Raw genomic sequence first — 13,954 nt, 5'->3', positions numbered from 1 at the left:
TAATAATAATAATAATAATAATTAGAATGATTGATTTATTTGACTTTTGCAAGATGAAGGAACAACAACAAAAAAGTAAAAACCTTTATTATTGCACTGACAAACAGTGAATACAGATAAAGCAGGACATTTTGATAATTTGTCATGGATGTTGTTATATGCCATAACTTTAAATGGCTACAGATCTCCATTACACTATACAGAATAAAAGTATAGAAATATGTTACAAAAAAACCTATGTCTCTTTTTCTGTATAGGTACCTGAACACACCACCTTTATTTTATTCATGTGTAATTGATAGAAAAACAACAATGCATATAGGTTTACCAGGATTGTGTCAAACGGTATATTATACATTTAATTCAGATTTTGTTATTGACAAATGTAAATAGCTAGGCCATTTCTTCTTTTGAAAATTAGCCAAAGAAAACTGAAAGATCAAATCAGAGCTGTTACCTTTTGAAGCCAACAGATCAATGATCCAAGATCGGCAGTCTGTGTATTCAAATGAACATACTTATAGATACTGTAGATGTTAGAAGTTAAGTCATGTTGTCATATAAGCTATGACTCACTACATACAAAAGGTTTCCTAAATCTTTTACTGTTGTTGATCATAAATATCTACAACAAAATAATGATATACAATGTAAAGATAGTCATTTTGAGGAAGTGCAGGAGATTCCCATTGTAGTGCTACAAACCAAATTGGTCGCACATCAACAGAGTGTATGTAGTATTACACATCTTCAACACGGTAATGCTATGGTCTTCATTTAATGTAGTCTCATAAATATTTCGACAGACTGATGATGTTTGAGAAACAATCCATTTTTGCAAGACAGAAGCAATTTGATTAGAACCAAGACCATGAGAATGTCTATATAACAAAAGTAGGCACTTCAGGCAATTTCTGATGTTTGAGACAGGCGACTGCCATTCACATTTTGGCCTTTAGAGGCACCATGTTGAGGGACAGCACAAAGTTCTCCAGGGTGGACAGGTATTCCTGAGGGTGGATGCGCAGATGACCTGCATGAAGAGATTCCTTCCACTTTTTGCTCTCGACAGATAGGCCTTGATTCCTCCAGAACTCCACCATCTTCTCCATGCTCTTGTAATCGCACAGTGCATCGTTCTCAGAGAAAAAGAAGAGAGCAGGTGCCTTCACAGGAGTGTTCCAGAAAATGCTGATCGCTTGGTTAAAGTAGTCAACCGTCTGGTGTTTAAAGACACGGAAGTACAGAAGGCTAGCCGTTCTCACGAGACCTTCCATCCGGGGAAACATGGTTTTACCTAGGCCTGGACGACAAAAAAAACAAACCCAAAATAATTAAGCAAGAGATTTCAGTGACTACTAGACAATTAAAGTTCATCAGGATAAATTCCTCTATCAAGTTTTTTAGGCCTTATGTAGTTTGAATACTTGAGTCGTTTGAAAAGGAATTTGATGTTTGAAAGCTACAAGGTTGCTAGGGTGTTTTGTGTGGTTGTTAGAGTGTTGCTAGGTGGTTTCTAAGTTGCTCTAGGTGGTAGGCAGATAAACATACAGACTTGTATGGTACTGTAAGACCTGCCTAATCGGCCCAACAACGGTTTCCCATAGGGCGTGGAAGGTTTCTTCTCTTTTCAGTGGCAAAGTAGTTTAATTTCAATTAAACTTTTATGTGACTCCATTTTATTATGACCTCGAATTTAATTTAGAATGCCGATTGATTATTGGTCATTTGTATAATAGTTTAGCTACACATTTGATTATTCTATCTAACTCTTTACTCTTATTGTACTCGTTCATTCGGTTTCCTATAACGCTTTGAGTCTCCCACCAGCTGGGCATACAATCTTATACTCGCAAACTTGTCAGTCTTGGTCATTAGACAGAGACAATGACTAATATTCTAGAGGATGTACCCACTTTGCTCATTCTAGAATAAGTTATTTAGTCCCCATGGATCTGAACACACTGAATTAAAGTAAAATCCTTTTTAACCTGAGGCCATGACCATTACCATAGAATCAGGCCGACCAATTTAGCTTCCTCTAGGTAACTTTATATAATCATGCAGTGGTTTTCCCACAGACACTTAGAATAATCTTACAATAATCAGAGGTTGAGGCCCACCCTTAGTCTAAGTATACATAGCCTAAACAGTCTAAGTATACATAGCCAGCCTACACAGTCTAAGTATACATAAATAATGCCATTGTGTTAGTTTGAGCTCTAAAATATCAGTTGGTGTGCCCCACTGCTCCACCTAAACTGTATTTTAGTCCATTACTAACCTGAGCACAGATTTGTGGGGTTATGGACTTATTTCAGAAATTATCGACTTTAGTAGATTACAGTAAGTCAGAATTAAATTAAATTTAACAATTGATTAGTCAGGTAAATGTATCATGCCTATTACATAATCAATTCAAAGATAATCGATACAAAACATCAAATGCTCAGAAATACCTTTTTGGGGACAGAAAGCCATTCCGTCCCCAAAAGGGGTGGGTACCATCGAAAGCAAAATATCTATACTCTTAAAACCTTTATTACCTTCTGGTTTACTTTTGTAGGAATGAGAACTTTGTACCAGTCACACTGGGACATTTCAAATGATACCAAACATGTATAGAGTTGTAAGATAACTGTTATTGATTTTCAGGTCATCTCCATTTGTAGAGAGAAGAGATGGTGGAAGAGGGGGTGAAGGAAAGGAAATGTAGATTAAGATCAGTGTGACTGTGTCTCAGATGGGGATGCTAATTTTGCAAGAGAGAGTTCAAATGTTAATTTCCTTTGTTGTCTCAAAAGTTTGGGGTCACATTAAATTGATCAAAAGTGACATTAAAGACATTTTATATACATTGTTACAAAACATTTCTAAAATCAAATGAATGCTGTTCTATTAATCATAGAATCCTGAAAAAAAAAAATTTATATATATATATATATATATAACCATTTCCACAAAAATATTAAGCATCACTGATTTTAGCATTTGATAATAATAAATGTTTCTTGAGCAGCAAATCAGCATATTCAAATGATTTCTGAAGGATCATGTGACACTGAAGACTGGAGTAATGATGTGGAAAATTCAGCTTTGCATCACACGAATAAATTACATTTTAAAATATATCATAATAGAAAACAATTACTTTAAATTGTAATAATATTTCACAATATTACTTTTTTACTGTATTTTTGACCAAATAAATGCAGCCTTGGTGAACCTAAGAACATTTTAAAAAGTACTGTAGATAGAGTCAAAAATGTTAAGGATTTTACAAGTAGTAGTGTTATGCATAGCATATTTACATTAAAAAGAATTATGTGTACATTGTGTTTTATTTTCAATGAGGTAGTACCAAACCTTTATTTTACAAGCATGATTCCTACATCAAAACTTTTGGGAAATGTGAAGCTTTGAATGAGAATGTATAATGCTTTTAAACAAGTTTAAAATCAAACCTGACAAACATGATACAAGTAATAAAGTAACCTATAAGTATTTGCACTGGCCAAGTGATTTATATGGTCTAAGACTCAACGTTTGGTCATAGTGCCAACTTTAATTGCCCAGTACATGTTTAGCATCTGTTATGGGAGTTGCTCTACAGGAACAACACTCCTACACACACATATTAAATTACAAAGAAGAGAGGTTTGGAAAACAACACATTTATAGTGTACTACTAGGGCTGGGTGGTATGATGGTGTATTTCATAGAGAATTCACTGTTTTAGTTTATTGTTGGCAAGTTTTTTTTTTAAAGCAATTAATACTTTTACTCAGCAAGAACATGTAAATCTGACAGTAAAGACATTTATAATTTTATAAGAAGTTTTTATTTCAAATAAATGTTGTTCTTTTGAACTTTCTATTCATTAAAATAATCCTGAAAAAATATATCACGGTTTCCACAAAAATATTAAGAAGCTCAACTGTTAATAATAAGAAACGTAATTTGCGCAAATCAGTTTATTATATGCATTTGTAATATTGTAGTAGATACACTGCATTTATGTAGCTATTATGTTTGGGGTAATGTGAAAATGCAGATCAGGACATAGGTCAAAAAAAAAGTCAAAAAGAGAAAGATTTGTTTGTACAACTGAGTTGATTGTTGAACATTACGAATGTACAGCACAAAATATGGTACCTAATATAAAAATAGTCATACCACGATGCAAGATTCTGTTCATACCATCCACCCCAAAGTGTTAGCAGTACAAACTGAAAGGTTAATATATAAACATACTTTACACGGCAATCTCTGTACATACCAGTGGCCATATGCTCCAGTGATCCCATGACCAGGCTGTCGTAGATGTGACCCCTGATCCTGTTTGTCAGGCTTTGGTAACGCTGGGTGTCTTTGGCCACATGTACAAGCACCTGAGAAAAAGTATATCCCCCTATGGAGAAAGCATGGACCAGTAGGGGGCGCTGAGAGAAGCGCTCGCTTTCTAATAATTCCAGCAAACGCCCACCATACTCCAACCCCCAGCGAGGCCACAAGAACTGGCTCACCTCACTTTCCACTACAAGTACATCAAAGCCCGTGCTGAAGTAAATCTCACAGTATTTTGCAATAGCTTGTGGTCTAGAGCCTAGCCAGGGCAGTAAAAGCAATATAGGTTTAGGGTGACCAGGTGAAAAGCTAGCCGTAGGAGTCCCATCGACGTCACTGGCGAAGAAGGTAATCTGTTTACTGATCTTGTGTGCAGTGACCCCAGCCATGGCGACCACTTTGGAAAGCATGACATCAGGTGAACTAAAGACAGAGCACAGAAAGAACAGCAGTTCATTTCTATAAAACGTCACAGCTGCCTTCATCTTATGTGTCCGCTGCTGCCACAGAAATACACTCAAAAACACCTGAACTCTAGAAATCTGCCGCTTAAGGAAAAATCGAATCTTCTGGATGACCAACATGCTGTATTGCCTGAATTCTTGCATTTGTCTGATTTGATTAAAACAGCGCATTTCTCAGTCCTGCTCCTCTGACACTGCACATTTTGGATGTCTTCAAATCTGACAGACCCAATTCAGGCCATGGTGAAGAAACCCTCTCCCCTGGGAGACAGCAATCTACAACTTATGAAATACTAAATATTTAAGTGTTGCACCATTATACTTGACCAGAAATGTAACCCTGAATATAAAAAAATAAAAAGTGAAGTATGTAACATTTTTATGTGAAAATATTAGGGTTGCAAAATTCCGGGAATTTTCAAAGCTGGAAACTTTCCATGGGAATTAATGGGAATAAACAGGGAATTTGCAAAATTGCAGGGTTACCTATAACAGAGTACTTCAATGTAGTTGAAAAAACATCTTGCAACATAATTTTGGTTAAAACAACCATATTTAATGCAATTTTTCATTTCTCACACAGCACATTACTTACTGCAGGGCTATTGAGGCCACACCCCCTTCATGCACTGTGAATTCCTCCAGTCCATAACATGCACATTTGATCAAAAATACAGAAAAAAAACTGTAATACTGTGAAACATAACTACAATTTAAAATAATGGTATAATATTGATATACATTAAAATATAATTTACTCCTGTGATCAAAGCTGAATTTTCAGCATAATTTCTCCAGTCTTCAGCGTCACATGATCCTTCAGATATCATTCTAACATGCTAACACAACTGTTTCCAACAATGATAATAACAAATAAGTATCAAATCAGCAAAATTAGACTGATTTCTGAAGGATAAGAAAAGACTGAAAGTCTGTGTTTATGTAATATATGTGTGTGTTCTGTGTAATTATGTATATATAAATACAGACACATACATGTATATATTTAAGAAAAATGTTACATTTATATATAAAATATTTATATGTAATATAAAATATATATAAATATATATTTAAACATGCGTATATTTCTTAAATTTATACATGTGTGTGTGTGTGTTTATATATGCATAATTATTATACACAGAACACACACATATATTACGTAAACACAGACTTCTATTTTGCAAACGATTATTCGCGATTAATCGTTGCACATCCCAAGCCGCAATAATATATATTTAATTTACATATTTACTAAATTACAGTTAATTGAATGTGAAAAATAAATAACTGTTATTTCATGTTATGACCAAAGAAAATGTTTATATTTGTTTTATATGATACATTTTATATAAATATTATAAATCTGTATAAATTTCCCGAAATTTCCAATTAATTCCCATAAATTCCTGTTAAGTTTCCAAATTGGAATATTTCCAAAATTCCCCATTGAAAGTTTCAGGAAAGTTTCCGTAAATTTACCGGAAATTTACCGGAAACTTTCTGCCCCTTTGCAACCATAGAAAATATACATTCTCTTAATCCAGTTTGTTGTTCATTGACTACTAGATAGATAGTACCTATTGTGACATAGAGTACAATGGCTTCTCAAACAAGAAAAAATGTATGGCGTCACTTTATTTTGTCCATCGGGGATTGATTGGATTGTTGGATGGTTGTGGTTTGCTATTACTATGATCTCATGGGAGTGGCAGCTTGTCCCACCCTTTCGCTGATAAACGTTATCAGAAAAGAGAAGTTATTTTAATTAAAGATTACAAAGGCACATTAATTTTAAAAAAACTAATAATAATGATGTGTAGGGCTGGGACAGTTGATCGTTGAATGATTCTGAATGAATCTGCTGTTAAAAAACTAAGCTCAGAATTGATTCAAGAATCACGATGCATTCGGAAAATCTTAGAATCAATCCACGAATCGAGATGAATCTATTTATTCTCCTAGCCCTAATGATGTGCACAGATTAGGGCTGTCACAATTCCTCGATTAAATTTGAGTACTCGATATTAAAAAATCCTCATTAACCAATAAAATACCGGAACTGGTGCATCCCATGGACCAGAAACATGAACCGCATTATTAGTCGGTTTTCAAAGGCTGAACAACAAAACAGTACAATGACAAACTTGCTTAAATATGTGCCTTTACATTTCACTTTGAAACCAAATCTTCCATAATCATTTTGTCAGTCATGAGTACGGCAAAATTGGCGAAGTGATGTGAAATCTGACTCATGCTGCTGATCTATGCCATGACTCTTGTTCGGCTCATGCTGAATTGAGCAGACGCGTTCAGTTTTTAATTGCAGTGTCTGTTCTCTAACTGAACTAAATGATTTTTATTACTATACAAAATCAAAATGACTGTAGGGGTGGTGCCACAGTGGGCAAGTGATGTAAACCGGCTGAACACCGGTAACACTGACTATCACAGCAAGCCTACTGCACAATATATTAAAAATACTTAAGTTCTACAATTACAGTGGAAGTAGCATTAATCAAATATTAAAGATTAAGTGGACATTTTAATTAAATGTTTGGCCGATATTAAACAAGGATTTAATCATGCTGTATATGGCATATTTGAAGTTTCTGTGCAAGAGCGCCCTCTGGCTTTCAGATGGAGAAGTATTTACTACTGATCACAGAGCCGTACAGCTCTGACAAGCTGCACATAAAATAATCGCGTGTGGTTTAATTGAGCTAAATCATGCAGCCCTACTATAGAGTGTAACATCGTCAATCACCGAGCTGTTGGTGCCATCTGTAGGCATTTATTATAATACATAATGTACATAGGTTTAGGGCTGCAACAACGAATCGATAAAATCGATAAAATTCGATTATTAAAAGAGTTGGCAACGGATTTCACTATCAATTCGTTGTGTCGCACGACTATTACGCCTCTAAATAAGACGCAGAGATGTTTGAGTATAAAAAAAGCGCGGTTGAGCGCGAAGCAGAGCGGAGCAAAAATATATAAAAAAATAGCAGAGTGGAGGTAGAGGAAAGACCAAACAAGGAAAAACAAAATAATAGCGATCCATCTGTCATACAGTGTTATTGTGGCTGCGTTCAGCGCTCGTGACACGCAAGACGCGTCGCTATGGAAACATTAAAGGCAAACGTTCTAAAATAACGGTCGCCTTAAAAAAAACTCAGAATATTTTAAACTCACGCTCGAAAGGGTTAATATTAATAAAACAACAAAAGACAGAGAAAATCACTCACTGCTCTTTAGCTTTAATAAGGATTTATTATATATTAATTATATTTAATCCATAAGGAACGTTGTATGCCAGTTGTTATAAAGAATGCATATATCATTCATTGAAAAGAAGACATTGTGTTCTTCTTTAGGAGGAGTGGTTTTATTGAATTATAAGAGAATATTTTTTTATGTCACAGCAGTTAAATTTGTGTCTGTATTGCATGTTCAGATTTTAATATTATTCATATTAATAGGTTAATACAGTATATGTTTTCTCCAGGAGTATATAATGGGTTTGGAAATTTTAGAGAAATTGTTAATGCATTACAATTTAACTAAACCTGTTAAAGTCAACTAAAATCTTGTGATGTTTAGTCAACTACTAAAACAATTCAAATGACTAAAACATGATTAAAACTGAATGGCATTTTAGTCAAAAGACTATGACTAAAACTAAATAAAAATTTGCTGTGAAAATTAACACTGATCTGTTGTCATGTATTTATTCAGTGCTTTGTCCCGTGTCAGTTATTGTCAACAAAATGTTTGGGAGGGAGTGAGTGAGTGTAGAGAAGAAGTTCTACCATTCAAACAAATCCTGTTAAGTTTTCTGATTTGTATTTTTCTTTATTTAAAAAAATAAAAAAAAAGAAAGAAATATGTATTGTTCTGACAGCTCAGGTCCCTTTAAACAAAAATATATACATCTTTTTGTGCACTTTATTTTAAAAAAAACTATATATTTGGCAGATGTAAAGCATACATGTGTATGTTTCATTTGTAAGTTCATTTGTTTTTTATTACTTTAACAGCTCAGGGATGTTAAAAGAAAAGAGCAACCTGTTTTTGCACATTCTGAGGATTTTTTGCACTGTGAATTTGCACTATCAGTTCCGTTTTTGAATAAAAGGTTGGAAATTAATGCCCCCCCCCCTCCCCCGATTCATCGATTAATCGTAAAAATAATCGGCAGATTAATCGATTATTGAAATAATCGTTAGTTGCAGCCCTACATAGGTTGATTATGTAAAGTCAAACCAAAATGTATTCAGACACCTTGAACATTTCATTCATTAATACAGTTTATTCACTATAGTTTAAAAAATGGTAATAATATATGACAAGATCTCAGAGTTAAACTTTATCAGAAAGAAATTAATCTTAATTATGTCAGATAACACTTAAGCAAAACTTGGGCAGTTCAAAGTGTCTGAATAATTTTTGGTTCCAAATTTTTATCAACTACTGGTAGTCCACTGTATGAAGAATATTTTGGTATAATATGTCACAGTTTACTTTATTGTACTATCATCACTTACATAAATGAACTATAGTGTCCTGCACCCACTAGTAAAAATATATAAAAAAATATCAAAAATGTCTGAATAATTTTTGGTTTGACTGTATATATTATGTGTATATTACATTATTTTAACAGTGTTTTTCAATAAAACCATTAGGCTTCCTGCTTTGATACTTTATTATTATTGCCTGATTGTTATTATACCCATTTATTTTAAGCCATTTAATGGCTTAAAATACATCATTAACTTTAATGGTTATCGTTCAACACAATTATCCAATTACTCAATTACTAAAATAATCATTGGTGACAGCTTTAGCACAGACAGGAATCATTTATATACTGCATTATATTAAAAAATAAATAAATAAATAAATTTTGATTTCATGGTGACTTTAAAGCTTTTAGACAAAGTATTTGATAACACTGACATTTACACATTTTGAGAGTTAATATTCAGCAATAAACTGATCTAAATTATGCATTTCTTGTGTGTCACCCTGTCACTGTTACATGCCAAATTCCAACAAACAATATCAATTAAAATAAATAAATGTAAATTTTTAAATTCACATTTATCTATATCCCTTATACATTTTAGGTTTGGTTCCTAATGTTACTAACATATTTAAATATGCTAATTATTTTGTTAATATATAGCCTATTTAATTATACTTTATTATAACAGATGAGAATTAGCTTCCTATCTAAAAAATCTCATGTCATGAAGGACATCAAAAATGTGTTGCAAATGGGAGCATCCAGCAGCAGGATTGAGAAATAAAGATTAATTTGTGATCAAAGGTCAAAGAACAAACACTTCAGAATTAGGGAACAAACACAGATGGTTTTGGATTTTGATGCATGTCAAAACATTAGTGGTATGAGTTTGTTTCCATGATTCAAACTGACATTGACCTTTCAACACAAGTGAGAGCACAGCACATACTCACACATGCTTTCGCAAGTCTGAATCCAGCTACTTCACTCACAGCTACTTGATGCTTTCCATTCCACCTTAAATTACATGTCTGTATCTACAGCACTGTATGTATGTGCTGACTCTCTGATTTTTAGTGCATTAAATATGATAAAACATTTAAATGGCGACATAATACAGAAAGAGCCATCCAGTACCAAAAAATAATTCAGTAAAAAAAAAAAAAAAACTTTGCATTTTGATAGGGCCTTAGGCGGAGTATAATAATAATCTTGAATGATAATGAGAATTAATGAGAAACAGCAATAGGAACTGGGCTGAAAGTTCAAAAACTGGATCAGTACAAAATGTTCAAAATGAGTATTTTCAGTTCACTGGATTGTGAATCATTACCCTTTTTCATTTTAACACATCCTTGAAAATTATCAAGAAAGACAAATGGCTCATTCTGTATTATGCCATATCGTTAGCTTCATAGCATAATTGCCTAAGTGATTTTTTGGCCAAATTGTGATATCTGCCTTTGAAATATGATCTGGGTAATTATGCTATCTTTATAAAAAATAAAAACTTCTTATTCCTATCCTTTCACTTTCTCTAATCCCTCTCTATTGTATCTTAGGATAATCTGAGAACTGCCTATAACTTGTATTATGAGCACTTCTTGTCTATTTGCCTCGTCACTTGTAAGTCGCTTTGGATAAAAGCGTCTGCCAAATGAATAGATGTAAATGTAAATGATAATGTAAATGTAATGCTATGAGGCTAACGATATGTGGAAAAGCCAAAGATCAGCACATCTTGACTGATTTCTTGTAAGTTAGCTACTATGCATGTGCTCCAAGGTCAAAATCAAAATGTCACACAAAAACAAAAACACCAGTCTAAAAATAAACCAAACCTCATCAGGCCTGATCATCTACTGCTATCTGATGATGATGACTTTATTTTACGCTGCAGAAAATCACATGAAACCATGCTCAGTCAAACATATGCTGCCACATTAGCATCTTTTCATTTTATTTTTTTAACAAATGTTAAAACACAAGTTTGGAATATAATCCTGGAATTCTGCTCCAGTTTATCCTTTCATATTGAGCTATTATGAGCAGTTATATGCCTTGTGGTAGTTTAAGAGGTTGTTACTTGTTGACATGACTAACGTTAGCTGTCAAGTTAGCAACGCCAAACTAAAGGATAAAACCTCCACATCTTCGGTTTCTTCACTTATATAAACTGTCGTAGATCTCTACTGGTCTGCCTATGTGTAAGAATATTTTTCGTTTAACGACAATATGTCAAAAAAACGCCAGTAACACAGATACGAGTGCGTTTCTTACCTGCCGTTGACAGGATTGTTGACAGGATTCTTCCTGAACAGAGAGGAGAAGCTTGCGTGCACGAGCACCAGTGTTACAATATATTCTGTTCCACTGGGTGGCGCTTACGCGAATATTCATGATATCCTGCTATTGTGGGCGTGTCCTTGAGAAAATATTAGTACATGGCATGCTTCTCAAATTGCAGCTGTTTAATTAGGGTGACTAAACGTCCTGTTTTCCCAGGACATGTCCTGTTTTCACGTCCTGTCCTGGCCGTCCTGGTTGTTTTTTATAAAGTGATGAAAATGTGCTGTTTTTCACTGGGCCAAATCCTGAAATGTGACAAACACAACACAAACTCAAACAACCTTATGTAGCCTAATTTAAAACAATTTCAAAAGCAGTCAAATAAAATAATTCTGATAATAATATAATTTATTTCTGTGAGGTAATGCAGCACAAATGCACAGAAAAAATAGACAGCTACTTTACAAGATGGCGTTATAGCCTACTTGTTATTATCAACAATGTCATAATATGGTAGGGTGACCAGACGTCCCCGTTTTCCGGGGACAGTCCTGGTTTTTGGTGCTCCGTCCCCGACTGGAGCTGTCCCCGGAAATGTCCCCGTTTTATATCTCGTTCAAAATAATCCGCAAACACATTGCAAAAAAGTCTGGCCAGCATACAGCATAGATGTTTCTTAATAGTGCTGTTAAAATATATATATATATATTTTCTAAACATATCTCTCTATATGTTAAACAGTTCAATACCGCTTTTCTACAGTATCCATATAACGTTACACTGGCAGCTAGTTCACGCAGTTGAACACAAACACGCCTCCTGTCACTCACTCAGAGCAGCGACAGGCCTCGAGACTCTCGTTCGGTCGGGTCAGAGCCGTTGAAAAACATATTTAACGGCTCTGGGTCAGGTTAAAGGGTTTTTGTTATGATATAACACCTGATATGACAACTTTAGCACATGTGTCAGCTAAACATTCATTCACTGTTTCCCATTAATGACCCTGTGCGCCGCCAGCCCGCCACTGTTTCATAATGAACCGAAAATTTAAAACATAAAGGTCACTAACATTGTATTTTGCCAACGAACTAAAATCGAAACCGTGATATGGCTTTGTGCCTTTATACAACAACCAAAAAATAATTGTTGTATAAAAAGCTAAAAATAGTATTTTAATTACCCTATACATTGTGTAAAGTAGTGCATTTGTTACAATAGCCTATATGGATATTATTGTCATATGAATAATTATATAGCTAGGCCTAAAACATTATTATATTATTATTTTATTGTAATAATTGTTTGGCATCCTAAAACACCTAACGATGTAGACTTATATCACAGCTAAAAAGATGTTTGAACCCTCTAAATGTCCAGGTACAAGTTAATGCTATTTGTTTGTTCAATGTGCACACTGTACATGGGTTGAAGCTCTTAATTTTGAGCTTCCAAAGTGCACCAGATTGATGCATTTAACCTTAAAATGTACAAAATTTTCTTCCGGGGGTGCATGCCCCCGGACCCATCTAGAGGAGGTATACAGAACATTTTACAAATTCCAGTGGAGCAATGTAGCCTATATTTTATGAACTTTACTCAAGAATACTACAACAAAGCTCCTTTCATGTCAGTAAAGCTGTTAACAGAAAATTAAAATGTCATTGGACAAAAGTTGTAATTTCGAACAGTATAAACAGCTTGTGAAAATTGAAATATTCAATTCAACAATAAATGTTGCAAATATTATTTGTGTTATATAGTGCAATAGTTTAATAGTTTTTTGTAGTTAGGCCTACTGGCTAGTTATTTTGGTGAATTGTATTAAAACCAGACCAAAAATCCTATTAATAAAATTAAATCATAATATTTATTAATGTAAAATGTGAAACCCACAGCAATAACAAAATCAAAAATGTATTGTCCCCGTTTTTTAATTAATAGATAATAACAAATGAGATTTGGGTGGTATTTTGACCACTTACATAGGAAATGTCCCCGGTTTCCATTTCAGAAATCTGGTCACCTTATAATATGGTCTTGTTTTGCTTTTGTGATTCCACATTAGACTCATCATCTTGTAAAGTCGCTGTCTGTTTCAGATTGGATGTGAGAGCTGAAGTCTTGGATAGCAAGTGTCAAGGCCCTGTTTAAATATTTACCTCAGAAGCTCACATTTTGTTACTTTATTTCACACATTGTTTTGAATTTTTAAATGTCTTTTCAATTTAAGTTACATTCATAGAGTAATTACTGTTATAATATTTATTGTAATTAATATTTATAAAGGCTACAACTGGATTTGTTGTTTTAAAAAATT

The 13,954-nt window shown here is 33.9% G+C and overlaps 1 protein-coding gene across 2 annotated transcripts; it reads right to left on the bottom strand.

Moving 5' to 3' along the window:
- Positions 1 to 70: 70 nt before the first annotated feature.
- Positions 71 to 11,747, bottom strand: si:dkey-5i3.5 (uncharacterized protein LOC565091 homolog). 2 transcript variants are annotated; one of them, XM_067390020.1, is made up of 4 exons: positions 11,629 to 11,715; positions 11,190 to 11,242; positions 4,280 to 4,770; positions 71 to 1,303 (listed from the first exon to the last, which is right to left on the bottom strand). In XM_067390020.1, the coding sequence occupies exons 2-4, from the start codon at positions 11,192 to 11,194 to the stop codon at positions 942 to 944; spliced, it is 858 nt and encodes a 285-aa protein (XP_067246121.1). In that variant the 5' UTR covers positions 11,195 to 11,242; positions 11,629 to 11,715; the 3' UTR covers positions 71 to 941. The 2 variants fall into 2 exon arrangements, with proteins under 2 accessions (XP_067246121.1, XP_067246122.1); XM_067390021.1 differs by lacking the exon at positions 11,190 to 11,242 and having other exon boundaries at positions 11,629 to 11,747.
- Between the last annotated feature and the right edge of the window lie 2,207 nt (positions 11,748 to 13,954).

This window comes from Chanodichthys erythropterus, chromosome 7 (genome assembly GCF_024489055.1).
Source record: "Chanodichthys erythropterus isolate Z2021 chromosome 7, ASM2448905v1, whole genome shotgun sequence".
In the NCBI taxonomy this organism is placed as follows: Eukaryota; Metazoa; Chordata; class Actinopteri; order Cypriniformes; family Xenocyprididae; genus Chanodichthys; species Chanodichthys erythropterus.
This window is presented reverse-complemented; position numbering and strand designations above follow the sequence as displayed.